Source organism: Cryptomeria japonica, chromosome 10, assembly GCF_030272615.1.
Source record: "Cryptomeria japonica chromosome 10, Sugi_1.0, whole genome shotgun sequence".
In the NCBI taxonomy this organism is placed as follows: Eukaryota; Viridiplantae; Streptophyta; class Pinopsida; order Cupressales; family Cupressaceae; genus Cryptomeria; species Cryptomeria japonica.
In genome coordinates this window covers 652,027,214-652,049,858 of record NC_081414.1, presented here as the reverse complement: position 1 = coordinate 652,049,858, position 22,645 = coordinate 652,027,214, and the positions used below count along the sequence as shown (strand labels likewise).

Below are 22,645 nucleotides of genomic sequence, written 5' to 3'. Positions count from 1 at the left end.
CAAAAGAGTTAAGTTAGAATCCTCATTTTGAACATGAATTTTGAAGGTTTGATGGCAAGGTGTGCTCTGATTCTCCACTTCCTCAACATTTTTAGCTTTCAACAAGCTGCGAACACTTAGAAATTTTAGAAACCCTTGAAAACTCAATCTGATTTAAAGGTTTGGGAGTGAAATTTGTGATTGATTACTCTTAATAACTTAGTCCCCAAAACCTGTGAAATGAATGTTGAAATCAGATTTGGATATAGGGAAATGTCTGAAAAATAAACTAAGTTGTGAAAACCAACTCCATTTTCCATGAAAACTTCATCAAAATTAGATTGAAAAACTTAACCAATCTGCCTTGAATACCCATCACCTTCAAAATTTCAGAAAATATGTGGATTTGCTCTTCAAAACAGTCAAGAATCTCCTTCAATCTGCGTGTGAACTTGTGAAAAATTTTGGAGATCTCAGAATTAAACTTAAAATCTCCTTCAAAATTACTTCAATCTGCGGAAAATTCTTCAAAATACTCTCAACCTGCACAAAACTTCTCTCAAATGCCTCTCAACTTGTTCTTGAAATTCGAACTTCAGATGATGAAATGAGAGAATGAAAGGCATTTGTATGAAGTTCAAATTTCATAATTAGAAACACAAAGGATCTTCAAAATTTGTTTCTAATTCACTCTTCATTCATCGAACTTGGACATGTCTTGTTTCTTTGTTGAGTTCAGTCTCTTAAGAAGGTTTCTAATTTCATTTTCAGTTGAACTCAGTCACATGGGAAAGTTCTGATTTTGAATCAAGTCTGAGTTTAGTTCCTTGAGAATGTTTCTACTTAAAGTTTGAGTTCATGAATCGGACTCTATCTTTCTTTCTCCTTCCAAATTCGAAACTTTCTAAAAACTTTCTTCTTTCCTTTAGCAGATTTTCTTGACAGCAAGGTGGATTTTGTCAATCTTTTCCATATAAGGGCGGACTGGTTAGATTTGTGCACCATTCTTGCTATTACTTCACACCCCAAGGCAGACTTTGTGATAGTCAAGAACCAAGGTGAGGGCAGAGTTCATTAACCTCATGCACCTTACATTCAACCAAGTGCGGACTTCATCATCTTTATGGCTCATTGCTTGAGGGCGGAGTTTGTCATCTTTGAGAACCTTTCATCTGCAGCAGGCCACGCTTTATGAAGCTTGTGAGCCATCTCAGCTTGTTGTACTTCAGCTTGTAGGGGAAGGGCGGACTTTGCTGAAGTTAGGCACCATAGACCTACAGGTTAGGCGGACTTGATTGATGTCATGCACCTTGATTTGAAGGAGGGTGGACTTCGTTGATGTCATGCACCTTGATTTGAAGGAGGGCGGACTTGGGTAGACTTGAGAACCTTTCAACCTTGTTATTTCCCTCACTTCTTGGGTGGAGTTTGAGATACTCAGGCACCAAATGATATCCTCTTGAGCGGACTTTACTTGATCCATGCACCATTACTTATCACCTAGGGCGGACTTCCATGAGTTTGTGTACCATCATGTTAACTTTGCAACCATTCGTAGGGCAGACTTTGAGAAGGTCGTGACCATGCTTACCTTCCATGAGGGCGGACTTTGTTCTTTTCATGCACCACTCAATGCATAGTGGGCGGACTGCACCAGAACTCATGGCGGACTTTGTGAAGATTGTGCACCAACCCATGGACTCTGCCAATTTCAGGAACCACATGATAAAAACTTGAAATTTTCATAACTAGTGCAAATTTTACTGAATCGCCTTGAAATTTGATAACTATGCCTCAATCATTCACTGAATTCCTCGAGATTCCTAAAATTTAGGAAATTGGCTTTTTGGGTTAAAACTTGGATTTGAGGACGACTTTGTTGATCATTTCAATGCATCTCAGAGCCAATAGTGCAAACCCTAGATCCCCTTTCCAAAAATAGAAAAAACAAGCATCCCTAAAAAAAAGGAAAAACTTTCTAAAAATGGCCATTTCGGGGATCGTGCTCAAAATGCCAAAAACGAAACTTCCTAAAAAATAGGAAAAAGCAAAAAAAGCAAAACTTTCCAAAAATAGAAAGTTGTCCAAATTAGCTCAAATCAATTGCAATCTTCGTCCTTTGGGCTTTCAATGACAACGTCTAGACTTTATTCTAACCATGGCTTGCACACACTAACTCATAATGTTCAAAACTCAAGCCATTCAAAACTAACAAACTTGACAATACTGAAGCAGGAAGGTCACAAGGCCCTAACAAAAACCCTAGAAAGCAAGAAAAAGGGAGGGTCCCCATTCGCAATGGGGCAATGTGTAAAGTTCCTTAACTAGACTGATTGCAAATAGATGAATATACCCAGATTTAAACAGAGACATGTTATACAACACAACCAGTGGATTATTGACATGTCGATGACTATCTTTTATCAGTATTATTATTCAACATATGCAGTCCCAAATTAACATTCAGGCTTACTGTTAAACATAGCTTTTATCATCTGAGAGAAGAACTGACATTATTCAACAATCAAATGGTTTAATGTTACACCAGGAAGCAGGTCAAGGTTTTCTTTCAAGATGCACTTGTTAGTTCGCAGCGACTGGTGATGCCAAACTTCTTGTTGTAGCCTCCCGAAGACTCCTCATATGTTCACCGGTAACAATGTAGAAGTAACATCTACAACTGCGTGTGTTACATCCTGAACTTCGTCCCACGGAATACTCGATGGATAAAACTGGATCGCGGTACTATCATTGTTTACTGCGTGTTTAATGTCCCTTCTGAAAACACTGCACGATGACTACGAACTCATACAGCAGTAGAAATACCCACGCACTATATCCCAATATCGGGTTTTAGAGCCACGGAGGAAAAGGTTTGACGTGCTGACTTTCGCCTACGTCTAGAGTTCGTATTCCTGTCACGTGCCAAAGGAGTGTTTACAAGTTTGAAACTCACGCCATCGCTATTTATATTGAACAAGGCTCTACTCCCGAACTCAGACTCACGCCACCTTTGCTTATACCAAACACGGCTCCACTTCCAAACTGTGTCCAGTAGGTCAGCCGACAACTGACGAAAGGAGGTTTGCTTCTGTACGTATCTTGTTACACAAATAATTCCAATCTTCTTCACCCCCATTTGCCAAGTCTCTTCCTTATTAAATCTGTTCCTGAGGTGGTGGTTCCTCAACTGAAACGAACCAATTCTCTTAAATAATCTTAACCATCGAATCGTATAAACCTTTATTAATTATCTTATATAATTAATATTACAATAGACATTTATTAATTAATTAATTTATATTAGTGAATTGGGAACTAATATAAAAGAATTAATATATTAATATGATTTTGACTTAGAATTTATTAGGGGATATTACAGACTCCCCTGCCGCTTGTTGGTTGCCCTCAAGCAACTGTAAGTTAGAATGCTAGAGAATATGCTCATTTTCCCATGTAGCATCATCTAAAGGCAAATCCCTCCACTTAATTAGATATTCTCGGATAGTCCGATTCCGCAAATGCCAGTCCCGGGATTCTAAAATCACTTCAAGAATCATTTCCAATTTGCCTTCATCATTCATGGGAGGTAGTTCCTACGACACTGTCAGTTGCTGTCCCAAAGGCCTTTTTGAGAAAAGATACGTGAAACACATTGTGTATCCTGCTAGCTGCTGGTAAATCCAATTCGTCAGCTACTGTGCCAAGTTTCCGAACAACCGGATATGGTCCATAAAACCGAGGCTTTAACTTCTCAACACCACTACGCTTAAGAGATGATTGTCGGTAGGGCTGTAACCTTAGATATACCAGATCACCACCTTCAAAATGTCGCTTGACTCGTCTTTTATCAGCATAAATTTTCTGTTGATTCTGTGCACATTGCAAATTCTCCTTAAGTGCTTTCAAAATATCCTGACAATCCTGAAGCAAATCACAAGATTTGGGAACGTTACTCTGATCAAAAGCAAGATGAAGGAAAGAGAGTGCATCATAACCATATAATGCCCTGAAAGGAGTCATACCAATTGACATATGAAATGTAGTGTTATAGCAATATTCACCCAAATACAACCAACAAACCCAAGCTTTCTGATGTCCTGCCACATAGTTACGAAGATAACCTCCTATCCATTTGTTCACTATTTATGTATGTCCTTCTGTTTGTGGATGATAACTAGTACTGTGATTCAACTCTGTTCCTGTCAATCTAAAAAGTTCCAAAATATACTCAGGAATCTGCAATCTAGATCACTGATTATATTCGTCGGTAATCCATGTAAACGAAATATGTCTCTAAAGAATAGATTTGCAATCTGAACAACTGTAAATCCAGTAGTGATAGAAAAGAAATGTGCAAATTTAGTCAATCTATCAACCACAACAAAAATACAATCTTTACCTTGGGACCTGTTGACGTGTATTTTATACACCATCATACACAGAATAAAATACCATTAGGCATCTTATCCTCTCTTGAGAAAAAGCCTCTAACTGCTGAAGATTCGCATAAAGGATCAGTTAGGAAGACTCCAAGGTTCTGGTTAGTAGGGTCTCTACGTGTGGACAAGCTTCCAGCGGTATGATGTGATTTGCTGTTTCCTTCAAGGGGTCTTACGCATTCCGAAAGCTAAAGATTTGCTAAAGTAAGAAACTATCAAAAAATAACAAAAGAGTAAGGTTTGAAAGAGGTCTAATCTAATCTAACCCTAAGAATGACTTCGTATGGACAAGACTTGGCAAGATTCAACCAACCTCAATTTTGCCATAAGATAACAACTCAATTGAAATTAGTGCGATCTTCTAAGGTAACAAAATGATATTCAATACATCAAAGATCAAAGATACTACCACGAAGGTACATATCTAAGATACAATAATGATTGAAGATTAAGGGATTCAAGGTATTCTCCAGTCGACCACGCAAGGCGTTCCTACAATCAGCAAGAAGCTAGTGGTTTGGATTACGAATCCTACCAAAGATCAAGTCTCACACTATGTCCTTCAAACTAACACACTACTTTGATTGAGCATGATTCAAGTAGATTAAACAACCATGAAGATAACCAAGAAAGTTGCAACAAAACACCATAACTTCAATATTTCATTGATTTCCAAGTCATCATATACAACAATTGCTTGAATTCCTTTCCTCAAAACTCAATCTTGCTACAAAATAAAATTGCTTCTAGCTCTAATCTCTCTAATACAACAAATTCTTTGATATCTAACTATTACTCTAGTTACAAATGAAATGAAAAATGAGGGTATAAATAGCATCCTCAAGTACAATGAAAGGTCCAGATTGAAAGTAGGTCAACGGTCAAGATCATGACACCTAAACCCTAATTAGGGTTTGTTACAAATGGCCTCCTTTTTACTGAACAATATTAAATACATAGCCAAATATTAAATTTGGCACAAAAACCTAGGAGACATAAACCAATGACAAATAAGATGCCATGTCATCTATAACAACCTTTCATCTAGAATCTTATTCCCTTTCCAATGTTCTTTTTTGGCATATGCAATGAATCTTGACACGATTCCTTCGATTTCTGCAATTGGAATCTCGGGAAGATTCTTCATACTCTCTTCCAAGTGGATGACCTGATCGAATGCATCTAGAAGAGCTGCATCCCAAGTAGATTCAAGTTCCTTTGTTCTTTCAATCAGGAGCATGGTGGCAAACATCTGATCATATTGCTCATCTGTAACATTTGCGTCCTTGCAAAAGATGACCTTGACTCTATCCTCTAATTCCTGCATATCCACATCTGTCTCGACCTCGATCCTTCTGCCAAGAATGGTACGAAGTACCTCAAATACTCTGTCCTGGATCGGATTGATCACCTCCTCAACTTGGCTACATCTAGTACTGATGTCCTCAAAGAAAACACTCTTCATATGGAGTAAGGTTGACCACTGAAGCAAACTGTGAGGTCCTCCATCCATGATCTTTTCTTGTGCCAAGACCTTCCTTGATGTGTGTCTTATTACTTTCAAGACAAGAATGATAACATCTTTGGTATGAGCAAATGCGGCTACTGTTATCATCAAATTGTGGATTATCTCAAGAACCTGGATAGCCTGATGAATAATCTTCATCATCCTTGTTACAAACTCTATGGCCACTGTATGAGATTTATCCATCCAAGTACTTGTACGCTGGACCATATTCCTGAATCTTTCTGCCTCATTGATTGATTGAAGTGGAAGTGCCTGCACTGGTGATCTAGCTGGATCCTGACGTCCCAAAGGTTCATTGATGTGACTGAAATATGTCCTCCATGCACCGACCTCTCTCTCAAGCTTTCTATTCTTCTCCATTTCTTCTCTAAGCTTGTCCTTTAATGCTTCAAATGAATCGGTGGCATCATCCAACGTCTGCTCTGCTGTGGATGGTCCTAGCTCAAAAGTCTGTATATCATATTCCTCTGCTAGGATCTCACCTTCATATTTATCTACTGCCGGTGTAGCTATCTGCAGTTTTCTGGATCCAGTCTCATCTCGAATCATCTTGGACATCTTGGTAGCCTTCCTCTTTTCTGTTACTTCATGTGAGCATCCAACAAGGCTCTCTAAATCAATTGCATTATCTTCGTCCTCTACTACGATCACCCTGGTTAATCTTTCCTTCAACCAATCTGGGATAGCCGATCTTGTCTCTTGAACTTGAATTTCCTTATGTACTATTTCTTCTTGTCTGGGAGGAGATGTTATTTCATTGCCTTCTTTATCTTCATCTAACTCATAATCTTGGAGAGATCCATCTGGTGACCCTTGCTGTGCCTGTCCTTCTTCCTGCCTGTCATTCTGTACCATCGACTCCATGGATTCTTCCACTTGAAGTGTCCTCTTCTCTGGTCTAGAAGAAGTACCGGATGAACGATCTCGGTTGGCCTCTTGCTTCTTCTTGGAAGATTCCCTCTTTCTAGGTCTCTCTTTCCTCTTCGAACCTCTTGGATGGAGATTGCCCTCACTGGCACATCGAAGGTTACCTTCACCTAAATTTCTAGGATTAGGATTGCCTTCACTCACACTAGCTCCACCTTCGGCTGGTTTCTCTTCCAAAGTGAAAGTCATAGCTATGCCTTGTTCTCTCAACTTCTGATGTTGTACGTCAACCCATCTGCGAGTACAAGACAAAACTGGAGCCATTAAAGTATCTAAATCCACGACCTCTGGCTCATTCCAATCCAACCTTATTGTTTTACTTTCTCGATCATATGATGACTGGATATGTCTGCCACTCTATAAATCCCGCATTTCCTGATGAAATCCAAAGGCAATCTAGAATGCATTTTCCATTTCACTTCAAGATCATCTAAGAGATTCATCATAAAATCTTCTATTTGGTACTCATGCCTAAACTTTCTGCCAACTGTCTCCTCTAAATGTCCATGTGGATCGAAGCTTTCTCTCAAAGCGAAAGATGAAAAAGAATACAAGGCTAACTCCTTCTCTGCGTCATCCATAGCTAAAGCATTAGGACATACCTCAACTGAATTGCCCAAAATGATGGGTACCGGAACTCCATTTCCATGTCTGTGTCTGGATGCCTTCGCATAAGCTGCCAACTGTCTTGTTACCTCAAGTAACACTATTCTGTCTGTCGGATATCTCGGCAACATGTATGGGGGTAAAGGACATCCATGCACTCTAATATAAGTGAACTTCGGAAACTGAATGAACCAAGCACCGTACCTCTTTATGAATTCCTGTGCATCCTGAGATAATCTGTTGTGAATCCCACCTTGCAACGTCCTTGTGATGTTCATCGTGAAGGTATCATTAACTAACTTGTAGTTGCTCCCTGGCGGATGATGCAAGTAGGCATAGGAATCACAAGCTCTGACCTCGCCGGGTCCTCTTCCAATCACTCCTCTGTGAGGTAGTCCTGCGTACTCAAAACTCCTAATCAAGGCATAGATGACGTATGAACTCATGTGGAAGGACTTAGTAGCCTTGAGTCTCCTCAACTGTACGTCCAAGCAATGGCTAATCATCCTAGCCCAATGTATCGTACCTTTCCCTTGAACAATCACCTGGATGAAGTAGAACATCCACTTCTCAAAATAGAAGGCGTGAGGGGCTCCTGTAACTCGGTTGAGCATTGTAATCAAATCTCTGTACTCCTCCTGGAAATCAATCCTGTGCGGTGTGTTCGGGATCTTGCTCAGACGGGGACGACTCTTGAGTAGTCAGTTCTTATTGATTATGCTTAGGCAAGCATCTGGATCATCTTCGTACATTGATCTAGCTCCTTCTATGCTCTTGTATATCATGTCCCTGTGCTCTGGAAGATGAAAAGCTTCACTTATAGCTTCCTCTGAAAGGTACGCCAAAGTGTTTCCCTCATTGGACATGATCGTTCTGGACTGTGGATCATAGTGACGAGCACACTCGATCATCAACTCATGGCACTGAACAGCTGGAGGAAAGCCGGCCGCCTTAATGATGCCACTCTCAATTATTCTCCGGGCGACAGGTGATGGCTTGCCAATGTAAGGGACCTCTCAAAACTTCTTCGTGCTAAAGTTGCCTAAGTTTGTATCTCCAATGTTGCTCCACTTCGACACGATCTTAGTCTCCACTTCTTCGGTCTTCTGATCTTCTTTCATGAGAGCTGAACGACTGGTGGATGCTCCCGCCTTCGGGGTTGCCATACTGTTGTGACCATTTCACACATCGCCCCATCGCAAATGGGGACCCCCTCTTTTTCGCTTGTTTTCGCTTTCGTTTTTAGGGTTTTGTTAGTCAGTTAGTTGTCTGGATTTAGGACTAAGCCTTAGGGTTTTAAATTTTGCCTTTTCAAGCCGAAATCCAGTCGTTTTTGAGAGCTTTTGAGCTTCTTTTCTAGAATGCAAATTTTGAATGCAATGATTTCGCCAAAATGGTCTAATTTTCAATTAGAATGTTCATGCAGAGCTTAAATTTGTCTAAGTGTTGACCGTCAATGTGAATTTTTGTCTGATTGAATATTTTGACCAAATTTTGACTTTTTTGAATTTTGATCCTGAGCATTGGAATTGATTTGTTTTCGCCTCGTGAAGTGTTAAAATGTGAAAAATCTTGTTATTTTGGCCTGTAGGAGCAAAATCGCTCCTGTCCCTCAGTGAAGGACGGGAGCTCATTTTCAAATATCTCATTGTCCTTGCAGAGTCCAGACAAATTTTACGTTTGAAGTGATAGAGAACGACAAGATCTTTCCATTGAATATAAATTGAAGATTTTCGTGAGCACAGACATGCCTCCAGGAGGAAAATCGCTCCTGTCCCTCAGTGAAGGACCGGAGCTACAATTCAAATTTCACCTTGTCCTTGCAAGATTTTGATGACTTAGCAATTCGAGGACGTCCGAAGGAAGATACTTTGCCAAATGAATATAATTTGAGATGCAAAAAACGAAGGAAAATGACCTATATTGACTAAATCGCTCCTGTCCCTCTCCAAGGGACCAGGGCGAGGTACCTTGTAGCTCTCGTCCCTCTCCCAGGGACCAGAGCGATTTCCTTCATTTTGCAAAATCCAGACAAGGGTCAAGGCAAGTTTACGTTCAAAAACAAGGGAAAACATGAGATGAACGCATTGAATATAAATTGAATATTTTTGGGACGTCCATACCAGTGTTAAATGCCTAGTTCGCTCCTGTCCCTCAGGAAGGGACCAGAGCGATTTTTGATATAATTGCCTTTTTTGCAAAATTATAAACAATGTCAAGGCATGGGCGGATAGAGTGAAGAAGGACGAATCCGTTGAATATAAACTTAGAGCATGGCAAAGTGAGATGAAAGCCACAAGGGAAGGATCGCTCCCGTCCCTCTCCAAGGGACCAGGGCGATGATGATGATAATACTCTCTACGCAAGTTCAAGGTCGTCCCTCCAAGGTTCAAGGCCGATCCAAGTCAAGACGAAGGGTGGCGAAGACATTTCAAGGCATTTCCATCAAGCGCAAGGTTGTAAAGGTCATCACATGGAAGGATTTGCGCTCTAAGACCCAGATCGCTCCTGTCCCTTGGGAAGGGACCAGAGCGATATCTACATAATGGCGTAGATTTCAAAAGGCAAACAAGTTTCGAGCAACCAAGAAGGTCGAAAGGACGTCATTTCACGTAATGAGGATGATTGCAAGTTGGTACAAACAAGAACAAGCACATAATGATGAACTTCGCTCCTGTCCCTCAGGAAGGGACCAGAGCGATATTAGATGTATTGATCATTTCATGCAAAATTCACGTAAGGACAATATATTGCAATGTTCTGGAGGGTCCATGGTATGACAACAAGGTGATAAACAAGAGTTTTGAACGTCCAAACATCGCCAAATGGTGTAAAGGCCCCACATCGCTCCTGTCCTTTGGACAAGGACCAAGGCGATACTATCAAAACACTCACGTTCCTTCAAAGATCAAGGCGAAGCGAGGTTAGGAAGTGCGAAGGACGACGTTTGAAGGACATTGCAAAGGAGATCGAAGTTTGAAAGTCGCCAAGATCAAGGAGAAATAATGGATCGCTCCTGTCCCTTGTGGCTGTTAACCACAAGGGCGATGGTCCCTTTAATGCATCCAAACACATAATAAAAGCAAATGGGAATAAGCGCAAAAGAACACAAGCATTGATATTTCGAAGGTCAAAGATACAAGATGAACATGAAGACATGGAGATCGCTCCTGTCCCTCTCCAAGGGACAAGGGCGATGTTAGACAAAGCACATGATATTCTTTGACAATCACGTTAAGACAAGGACGCACAAGGTTCTAAATGACGTTTGGAAGATGATACAAGGAAAGGATCGCACCAAAATGGAGAATTTCAAGCAAAAAACTTAGGATCGCTCCTGTCCCTCTCCAAGGGACCAGAGCGATAATGGTCATAAGATGCATTTGCTCGCACAAGAAAGGCAATCAAATTCGAAGGACCACCAGGCGATCGATTTGGAACGTGGAAATGAAGGAGTTGAACGTTGAAAATGCAAGAATCTAGACCAAAATCATGGATCGCTCCTGTCCCTCTCCAAGGGACCAGAGCGATGAGGTACGTTCCCTTTGTTTTCCAGTTGTGGCGCCAAATTCAAACAATTCGAATTTTCTTTAAATGCTAAATCAATTTAAAAAATTGAAAATCCCTTTTTTTATTGGCATTTAATATGGCGTTAGACATTTATTAATTATTTTGCCTTTATTAAAATCGAAATTCTCAAATAAAAAAACGCAAGGCATTAAATAATTAATTAATTAATTAATAAAAAATCTAATTGGAGCGCTCATATGTGGAGGTCGGCCTTGTCATTTCATTGCAAATCATTTAAAAAAAATGGTTTTATTTTTATTAAGTCGGCCTAAGGGGTAAAGGATGCAAGCGCTATATAAGGGGGGTAAAAGTTATCATTTCTACATCATTATTTTACCTTCTCTACATGCGAATTAAGGGAGGCGAATATAGTGCGAAGTGTGTTCAAGGGTGGTGCGAGTTTCATTCATCCAAGGTGGCGAAGACACTCCAAAGGTGGTGCGAATTGCATTGAAGACCAAAGGTGGCGCTAATATCATCTTGTGGGGAGTGCAAAGTGTGTTTGAAGAGGTGCGAATTCCATCCAAGGTGGCGTAAGCAATCAAAAGGTGATGCAAATTTGAAGATCCATCTAAGACCACGCCAAAAGGGAATTTGCTAAAGACTTGGAGATTTATTTGCGCGAACTTGAAGATCCATTTGAGACCGCGTCCAAGGCGATAATTGAAGATCACATTCTCTCCAGAGGTGGCGAAGTCAATTTTGAGGAGATCATATTGAAGATTATCTTTATACCTCAATTTTGCCTAGGCAAATTTTGTTTTTTGCATTCTAGAGTTAGCTCTCTATCGAGGTATGGCGATTTAATTATTGTTGCTTTATTCATTCATCGTCATATTTCAAATTTTGAAATTTTGATTCTTGAATTTCTCTTAGCTCAATCGTTTATTTTAGGAAATGATAACTCTAGAAACTTATCATGAGGTTTCCTAAAATCTATCTCTCTTATTTACGTTATTTATTGCAAAATCTATTTCTTATAATGAAATGTTGTGTAGGTATGGCGACCCCAAAGGCGGGAGCATCCACCAGTCGCTCGGCTCTCATGAAAGAAGATCAGAAGACCGAAGAAGTGGAGACCAAGATCGTGTCCAAGTGGAGCAACATTGGAGATACAAACTTGGGGAACTTTAGCACAAAGAAGTTCCGGGAGGTCCCTTACATCGGCAAGCCATCACCTGTCGCCCGGAGAATAATAGAGAGTGGCATCATCAAGGCGGCCGGTTTTCCTCCAGCCATTCAGTGCCACGAGTTGATGATCGAGTGTGCCCGTCATTACAATCCACAGTCCAGGACAATTGTGTCCAATGAGGGAAACACTTTGGCGTACCTTTCAGAGGAGGCCATAAGTGAAGCCTTCCATCTTCCAGAGCACAGGGACATGATATACAAGAGCATTGAAGGAGCCAGATCAGTGTACGATGATGATCCAGATGCTTGCCTAAGCATAATCAACAAGAACTGGCTACTTAAGAGCCGTCCCCGTCTGAGCAAAGTACCGAACACACCGCACAGGATTGATTTCCAAGAGGAGTACAGAGATTTGATTACCATGCTCAACAGAGTTACAGGAGCACCTCATGCCTTCTATTTTGAGAAATGGATGTTTTATTTCATCCAGGTGATTGTTCAAGGAAAGGGTACAATACATTGGGCTAGAATAATTAGCCATTGCTTAGACGTACAGTTGAGAAGACTCAGGGCTACTAAGTCCTTCCACATGAGTTCATACGTCATCTATGCCTTAATCAGGAGCGTTGAGTACGCAGGACTACCTCACAGAGGAGTGATTGGAAGAGGACCCGGCGAGGTCAGAGTTTGTGAATCCTATACCTACTTGCATCATCCACCAGGGAAGAACTACAAGTTAATCAATGATACTTTCACGATGAACATCACAAGGACGTTGCAAGGAGGGATTCACAACAGATTATCTCAGGATGCCCAGGAGTTAATCAAGAGGTACGGTGCTTGGTTCATTCAGTTTCCCAAGTTCACTTACATTAGAGTGTATGGATGTCCTTTACCTCCATACATGTTGCCGAGGTACCCGACAGATAGAATTGTGTTACTTGAAGTAACAAGGCAGTTGGCAGCATATGTGAAGGCATTCAGACACAGACATCAGAATGGAGTTCAGGTACCTATTATTTTGGGTAATTCAGTTGAGGTATGTCCCAATGCCTCAGCCATGGATGACGCAGAGAGGGAGTTAGCCTTGTATCCTTTTTCATCTTTTGCTTGGAGGAATAGTTTTGATCCACATGGACATTTAGAGGAGACGGTCGGTAGAAGATTTAGACATGAGTACCAAATTGAAGATTTTATGATGAATCTCCTAGATGATCTCGAAGTGAAACGAAAGATACATTCTAGATTGCCTTTGGATTTCATCAGGAAATGTAAGATTTACAGAGTGGCCGACCAAGCTCAGGACAACGGCAGGCACATCCAATCTTCATATGATAGAGAAAGCAAAACAATAAGTTTGAATTGGAATGAGCCCGAGGCCGTGGATTTAGATGATTTGATGGCACCAGTCTTGTCTTGTACTCGCAGATGGGTAGACGTTCAACATCAGAAGTTGAGAGAACAGGGCATAGCTATGTCTTTTACTTTGGAAGAAAAGTCAGCCGAAGGTGGAGCCAGTGTTAGTGAAGGCAATCTTAATCCTAGGAATTCAGGTGAAGGTAACCTTCGATGTGCTAGTGAGGGCAATCTCCATTCGAGAGGATCGAAGAGAAAAGAAAGATCAGAAAACAAAGAGCCTTCCAAGAGAAAGCAAAGTGCCGGCAAAGATCAAACACCAGGTACTTCTTCCAGACCAGAAGATAGAACAGTTCGAGTGGAAGAGTCCATGGAATCGATGGTACAGAATGATAGACAGGAGGAAGAACAGGCACAGCATGTTTCATCCGATGGATCTCTCCAAGACTATGATTTAGATAATGATAACGAAGTAACATCTCCTCCCAGACAAGAAGAAATAGTACATAAAGAGATTCAAGTTCAAGAGACAAGATCAAATATCCCAGATTGGTTGAAGGAAAGATTGACTAAGGTGATCGTAATTGAGGACGAGGACAGTGCAATTGATTTAGAGAACCTTGTTGGACGCTCACATATGACAACAGAGAAGAAGAAGGCTACAAAGATGTCCAAGATGATTCGAGATGAGACTGGATCTAGAAAACTGCAGATAGCTACACCGGCAGCAGACAAATATGAGGGTGAGATCCTAGCAGAAGACTATCATATACAGACTATTGAGTTGGGACCATCCACAGCAGAGCAGACTCTAGATGATGCCACCGACACATTTGAGGCATTGAAGGACAAGCTTAGAGAAGAAGTAGAAAAGAACAGAAAGCTTGAAAGAGAGGTCGGTGCATGGAGGACATATTTCAGTCACATCAATGAACCTTTGGGACGTCAGGATCCAGTTAGATCACCATTGCAGGCATTGCCCCTTCAATCAATCAATGAAGCAGAAAGATTCAGGAACATGGTCCAGCGTACATGTGGTTGGATGGATAGATCTCACACGGTGGCCATTGAGTTTGTTACAAGGATGTCGAAGATCACCCATCAGGCTATCCAAGTTCTTGAGATCATTCACAGATTGATGGCAACAGTAGCTGCATTTGCCCATACCAAGGACGTTGTCATCCCTGTCTTGAAAGTTATAAGACACACATCCAGGAGAATTTTAGCACAAGAGAGGATCTTAGAAGGTGATTCTCACAGTTTGTTTCAGTGGTCAACCTTACTCCATATAAAGAGTGTTCTTTTCGAGGACATCAGTATTAGATGTGGTCAAGTTGAGGAGGTGATCAATCCGATCCAGGACAGAGTATTTGAGGTACTTCGTACCATTCTTGGCAGAAGGATCGAGGTCGAGACAGATGTGGATTTACAAGAGTTTGAGGATAGAATCACGATCATCTTTCGCAAGGACGCAGATGTTACAGATGAGCAGTATGATCAGATGTATGCCACCATGCTCTTGATTGATAGAACAAAGGAACTTGAACCCACTTGGGACGCAGCTCTTCTAGATGCATTTGATCAGGTCATCCACTTAGAAGAGAGTATCAAGAATCTTCCCGAGATTCCAAGCACAGAAATCGAAGGAATCGTGACTAAATTCATTGCATATGCTAAGAAAGAGAATTGGAAAGGGAATAAGATTCTAGATGAAAGGTTGTTACAGATGACATGACATCTTATTTCTCATTGGTTGATACCTCCTAGATTTTTGTGCCAAATTTAATATTTGGCTATGTATTTAATGTTGTTCAGTAAAAAGGAGGTCATTTGTAACAAACCCTAATTAGGGTTTAGGTGTCATGATCTTGTCCATTGATTTGCTTTCAATCTGGACCTTTCATTGTAACTGGGGATGCTATTTATACCCCCATTTTTCATTTCATTTGATAACAGAAAAATAGTTAATAGTCGAATAGAATAGATAAGAGAAAAATAGTGAATAGTGAAGAAGTGTGAGAGATAATAGTTAGAGTTAGAAGCAATTTTTATTTTGTAGCAAGGTTGAGTCTTGAAGAGAGAAATTCAAGCAATTGTTGTATATGATGACTTGGAGATCAATAAAATATTGAAGTTATGGTGTTTTGTTGCAAGTTTCTTGAGTTATCTTCATGGTTGTTGGATGTACTTGAATCACGCTCAATCAAGGTAGTTTGTTAATTTGAAAGACTAAGTGTGAGATTTGATATTTGGTAGGATTCGCAATCCAAACCACTAGCTTCTTGCTGATTGTAGGAACGCCTTGCGTGGTCGACTGGAAAACACTTTGAGTCCTTAACCTTCAAGCATTTTCGCATCTAGGATATGTACCTTCGTAGTAGTGTCCTGGGTCTTTGATGCCTTGAACACCATTATTACCTTAGAAGATCGCACTAATTTCAGTTGAGTTGTTATCTTATGGCAAAATTGAAATTGGTTGAGTCTTGCCAAATCTCATTCATGCTAAGTCGTTCATAGGATTAGACTAGATTAGATTTACTCAAACCCTATCCTTTTTCCATTTTTTGAAAGTTCCTTTTAGATTAGTAAAATCTTCGAGCCATTGAATCCGTAAGACGCCTTGAAGGAAACAGCAAATCACATCATACCACTAAAAAAGCTTGTCCACACGTGGAGACCCCACTAAAAGAACCTTGGAGTCCATCTAACTGATCCTTTTTGCAGATCTTCAGCAGTTAGAGACTATTTTCTCAAGAGAGGATAAGATGCCTGTCGGTATTTTATTCTGTGTATGATTGTGTATGAAATACACGTCAACACATACCTACACAACATTTCACAATGAGAAACTAGATCTTGCAATATATAACATGGATTAGAGAATATTTTTAGGAAACATCATGATAAGTCTTTGAATTATCATTTCCTAAAATAAAACGATTGAGCTAGGAATTCAAAATTCAAAATTCAAAATTTAAGCTATGACGATCTAAAACTTAAAACAATAAAACCAAATCGCCATACCTCACGAGAGATCTAACTCTAGAATGCAAATGAATAAAAATCGCCTAGGCAAAATTGACGTTATAGCGTGATCTTCAAATAAATGTCCTTCTTATCAATATCGCCACCCTTCAAGTCTTTGACGTACTCTCTAATGTCTTGGCAAATTCGCCACCTTTGGTATGTCCTTGACGTGATCTCTTTAAATGATAGATCCTTTATCAATTCGCTCAAGTGAAAACCAAGTTCGCACCCCTCAAACACAATTCGCACTTTCTCCTTCAAGATCGCATGCAAGAGATGATAAATGATGATGTGAAAATGACAATTTGCACCCCTCCTTTAGAGCGCTCACACCTTTCACCTCCATATAGGCCGACTTTCATAATATTAGGTAATTAAAACGATTTTTTAATAAATAACAAGGCCGACTCTCACAAACCAAGCGCTCCTTTTGATTTTTTATTAAATTAATAATTAATTATTAAATGCCTTTATTATTTAAATTGTCAAATTTGATTTTTATAAAGGCAAAATAATTAATAAATATTAAGCGCAAATTTTAAATGCCATTTTTAATTAAATTTTCAATCCATCGATTTTAGCATTTAAAATAAATTTAAAGAAATGTGTTTGAGCGCCAAATTTTGAAGATGAAAATTACGTACCTCATCGCCCTGGTCCCTGACTGAGGGACAGGAGCGATCCATCATCCTGGGCTTGACCCTTGCAATTTCGACGTCCAAAGTCTCCATCCTTACGTTCAAATCGATATTTTTGTTGGGTCCTTTGAGCTTGAGTGTCTTGCATGTGTGAATAAATGCATCTCATGACCATTATCGCCCTGGTCCCTTGGAGAGGGACAGGGGCGATCCCCATTCTATACGTGAGATTCTTCGTTCTTGGTTTTGATTCCTTGTTCATTACCTTTCAAAAGACGTTTCAAACCCTTTGCAACTTATTTTGTCATGATCTTCGAAGGATAACGAGTGCTTGAGCAAATATCGCCCTGGTCCCTTGGAGAGGGACAGGAGCGATCCTGGTTTTTTTCTCCTTGACCTTGCATCTTTGATCTCAAATCTTCATTGTAAGGCGAAAAACAACATTGTTTCTTTACCCCACGCTTGTTTTTCTTGAATTCTATAAGGCATTTAGGAGTTTGGAAGGATCATCGCCCTTGTCCCTTGGAGAGGGACAGGAGCGATCCATGTGTTCTAGCCAAAATGCGTCATCTTTCATCCTTGGTTCCTCGTTCATTGCCTCTTAAAGGACGTCCTTGATCTTGTATAAACTTGCCTTGACATGCATTTGAAGGAAAATGAAGGATCCTATGCAAATCGCTCTGGTCCCTTCCTGAGGGACAGGAGCGATATAGCCTCTTTGTTCAATTTGATGATCATTTAACGTTTAACCCGTTTGCATATCACCTTGTTATGATGCCTTAGACCTTGTGTGATCCGCAAAAACCTTGACCTCACGTGATTTTTGAGAGATTTAGCCAATATGATTAATATCGCTCTGGTCCCTTCCTGAGGGACAGGAGCGAACTTAGGTATTTTGAGCTCGTGTTTACTTTGTTCAACTTGCCATCGCCTTCATCGCATAAAATAAAGTCCTTTTGATTCCCTTGGACATTTGGAACGTGATCAATTTTCAAAATTTAGAGCCTTTATGCAAATTTCGCTCTGGTCCCTACCTGAGGGACAGGAGCGAACTTAGGCATTTAAGTCCCTTGTTGACGTTTCATAATCTTCAATTTATCTTCAACGGGTTCAACTCACCTCCTTTCTTGCCTTCAAACTTATAACTTGCTTGATTTTTGCTCGAATTTTGCCTTATGAAGAATTTCGCTCTGGTCCCTGGGAGAGGGACGGAAGCTACAATGGACTTCGCCCTGGTCCCTTCCTGAGGGACAGGAGCGATTTTCACATTTTGAGTCACTCTTCTTCATGACGGCATTTCAAATTATATTCATTTGGCAAAACACATCTCCTTGGATCTCTTCAAATCGTCAAGTCGTCAAAATCCTGCAAGGACAAAGCAATATTTGATTTTAAGCTCCGGTCCTTCACTGAGGGACAGGAGCGATTTTGCATCCCTGAGGCATCTCTGTGTTCGTGAAATTCTTCAATTTATATTCAACGGAAAGATCACACCTTTCTCTATCACTTCCATTTCGAAATTTATCTTGACTCTGCAGGGACAGTAAGATATTTGAAAACGAGCTCCGGTCCTTCACTGAGGGACAGGAGCGATTTTGCTCCTACAGGCCAAAATATCAAGATTTCACAGGTCTAATCAATTCATGAGGCAAAAACGAATCATTTCAAATGCCTAGGATCAAAAATCAAAAAGGTCAAAATTTGGTCAAAATTACTCAATTGGACAAAAATTCACATTTCATCTTCAACACTTAGACAAATTTAAGCTCTGCACTAAAAATTTCCAATTGAAAATAGACCATTTTGGCGAATTCATTGCATTCAAAATTCCATCCTACGAAAGGAGGCTCAAAAGCTCTCAAAACTGACTGGATTCTGGCCTGAAAAGACGGCAATTAAAACCCTAAGGCTTGACCCTAAATCTAGACAATTGATTGACTAACAAAACCCTAAAAAACGAAGCGAATGGCGAGCGAAAAAAAACGAGCAAAAAGAGGGAGTCCACATTTCAAATGGGGCGATGTGTGAAATGGTCACAACAGGACCTAGGTAAACCCGTAATAAAATCCATACATATACTTTCCCATTTATGTTTAGGTATTGGCAGTGGCTGTAACAAACCTGCAAGATAAGTATGCTCTGCTTTATTTTGCTGGCAAGTGGTGCATTCCTTGACATAACGAAGGACATCGTTTTTTAATCCTTTCCATGTGAACCTTTCTCTTATCTATCGATAAGTTTTAAAGTATCTGGGATGCCCTGCTAAAGGAATATCATGCACTGATTGGAGGATTCTCTCCTTCAGCTTTGAACCAGGTACCAAGTAAATTTTGTCCTTGTAATAGACAACATCATTTACAACCTTATATTTGTCATCCTATACATTCCCATCTAGCAAATCACATGCAAAAGAATCCTTAGAGTATTCAGCCAACAATAAATATATCCAATCTGTTGTTATTACAGATAATGCATTTATTTCCGGCTTCCTAGATAAGGCATCTGCAACAACATTGGTTTTACCCTTCACATATTCAATTTCAAAATCATAGGCTTGGATCTTACTTATCCATTTCTACTACCTGTCATTTAAATCTTTTTGTCCCAAGAAATATCTCAAACTGTTATGGTCAGTTCTTACTACAAATTTGCTACCAACCAAGTATTGCCTAAATTTTGTTACTGCATGCATGATCGCCAACATTTCCTTGTCATAAATGGAATATAATTTCTCAAGGTTACTAAGTTTCCTGCTTTCATAATCTATAGGATGTTTATTTTGCATTAAAACTGCTCCTATTCCGTCTCCGGAAGCCACATTCCAAAACAATAGGTTGATTAAAATCATGGAGTGCAAGTACTGAGTAAGAACTCATTACCTCTTTAAGTTTCTCAAAAACTGATTGTGCTTCTTCAGTCCATCGGAATGCCCCCTTTTTGGTAAGATCTGTCAATGGTGCCCCAAGCTGTGAAAACCCTCTTACAAACCGCCTGTAATAACTGCATAAACCAAAGAATCCTCTTAACTCAGTAAGATTCTATGGTATTGGCCAATCCAAAATGGCTCTTATCTTTTCCTGATGAACCTATACCCCTGTAGCACTGATCATATGCCCTAAATACAAAATTTATGTCATTCCAAATTCACATTTAGAAGCCTTTGCATAAAGCGATTGAGATTCCATAATACTAATAACTATGTCAATGTGTTTTAGGTGATCATCCCGGGTATTACTGTAAATTAATATATCATCAAAGAAAACCAGCAAAAATTTCCTCAGCTGTTTGCTGAAGATATGATTCATACAAGACTGAAATGTTGCCGGAGCATTTGTTAAACCAAATGGCATAACCAAAAATTCATAATGACCATAATGACAGCGAAAAGTTGTTTTATGAATATCTTGATCGCTCAGCTTAATCTGATGATATCCTGATCTGAAATCAATTTTAGAAAAGTAAACAACACTATGTAATTCATCTAACAACTCATCAATACGAGGAATTGGATACCTGTTTTTGATCGTCTTTTTGTTGAGAGCCCGATAATCAATACACATACGGAGAGTTCCATCTTTCTTTTCGACCAGTACTACTGACGATGCAAAAGGGCTAGAACTAGGCCTGATATGCCCCATATCCAACAATTCTTTAATCACCTTTTCTATTTCATCCTTGAATGTTTTAGGATGTTTGTAAGAAGTTGTGATAACTAGTTGGGCACCTTCTACTAGTTCAATGGTGTGTTCAAATCCTCTGTCAGGTGGAACTCTTGGAGGAATATCACTGAAAACCACACGATGTGAATCTAATACTTTTAACAAATCATCTTGATAAGATTTTGATTCAAATCCTAGTACCTTGTTAGAAATTAAACATTGTGCTGACCATGCCACATCTCCATGTCTGAATATAGCCTCCATTCTTCTAGCACTAACGATCCTAGGACCATCATTAGACATACCACGAAGCACTACTTTCTTATCATCAATCTTAAAAGAAAATTCCAATCTTTTAAAGCTTTGCGTGTACTCACCTAATGTTTCCATCCATTGAATGCCCAAAACAACATTTGTTTCAGCCAAAACAATCACATAAAAATCATCAGTAACAGTATAATTGCCAAGAGAAATACTCAATTTAGGAACTTTATGAGTACTGGACAGATTAGTTCCACCTGCTACTTTAACATCAAAACCTTCATGTTTTTCAGTTTGCAACCCCCGTTTTTCCACAAGAGTTGCATCTATAAAGTTATTAGTAGAACCACTATCAAGCATGACAACCACACGCTGCCCATTCAAAACTCCTCTAATTCTGAAAATATTATAATGAGGTGTTCCCGTCATAGATGCTATTATCCCTTCTCCATGTTTAGTACCTGTCTTTGATTCTATTTTCTGAGGTGTAGGATCTATATTAGGTTCAACATTCTCTTCATCGTCACTATCTGACATAACTTCAATGTAATGAATTTTTCCCTTTCCCAAACATCTATGTCCCGGCTGCCATGATTCTCTACAGCTGAAACATAGTTTTTCCTTTTGAGTTCTTCTCTCTCCTCTTTATCTAATTTGTTTTTAGGAAAATTATCTTTATGGAAAGGTTGTTTGTCATTTTCAGCTTTAGATGGTGGGGCTTTATTAAAAAATTTCCCTTTTGAAGATGGTTCGAATTCTCTTGCTCTTTTAATAGCTATTTGTAAAGTAGGAGGATTCAAGGACTTAACCCAACCTTTGAGTGAATCGGATTGTCCATCTATAAATATTACAATTTTATGTCTCTTTGAAATTTCAGTCACTAAAACTACCAATTTTTCAAATTCAGAAATGTATTGTTCAACAGTCCCAGATTGCTTAAGCTGAGTTAAATCTTTTAGATGAAGTTTAGGATCTTTGGAGTCAAATTTGTCAATAAGTTTCTTAGTGAATTCAACATAAATATTAATATGATTTTGACCCAAAGTTACTTGCCCATGGTGCCACCATTCGTGTGCTACACCATCAAGATGTAATGCTGCATATTTGATTGCTTCATCTTCCAACATAGGATTTAATTGAAAGTAGGTGTCTAGTTTCAGCACCCAAGCTCTAGCAGCCGTTTTCCCTGACCCATCAAAGTTGTTAATGCATTAGTAGCTTCTGCAAGATAAGACTTTCTTAACCCTTTAATGTCCTCTATTCTATTCTGGTTTACTCATCTATGCTATTAGATTATCTGACTTATGCTTTCCGAACTGAATATGTTTATCAGATTGTAACATTGATCATGATTATGATATTGACATTGGATAAATATGGATTAGATCGACGACTTGCTTAACACAGTTAAGCGTCAATCTAAATGCTTTCGGGCTAGTAACCCAATAGCATATTAATGTCGATTCACTTATGAATCGGCATTAATATGCCATCGGGGTATTAACCCGATAGCATATGTAA

At 39.6% G+C, this 22,645-nt stretch overlaps 1 protein-coding gene across 1 annotated transcript; it reads right to left on the bottom strand.

Annotated features, from left to right (window-relative positions):
• Window positions 1-3,555: 3,555 nt before the first annotated feature.
• LOC131859112 (uncharacterized) lies at window positions 3,556-21,553 on the bottom strand. Its single transcript, XM_059212653.1, has 3 exons — window positions 20,353-21,553; window positions 20,084-20,151; window positions 3,556-3,936 (listed from the first exon to the last, which is right to left on the bottom strand). Exons 1-3 carry the CDS (start codon window positions 21,551-21,553, stop codon window positions 3,556-3,558), a joined length of 1,650 nt encoding a protein of 549 aa, XP_059068636.1.
• Window positions 21,554-22,645: the final 1,092 nt, after the last annotated feature.

Coding starts and splice junctions, on each gene's coding strand:
- LOC131859112 (XM_059212653.1), bottom strand. CDS start 21,553: ATGACGGGAACACCTCATTATAATATTTTCAGAATTAGAGGAGTTTTG. Junction 20,152..20,352: donor TTATGCAAAGGCTTCTAAAT/GTGAATTTGGAA, acceptor CACCATTGACAG/ATCTTACCAAAAAGGGGGCA. Junction 3,937..20,083: donor TTTTTGAGAAACTTAAAGAG/GTAATGAGTTCT, acceptor GCTTTTGATCAG/AGTAACGTTCCCAAATCTTG.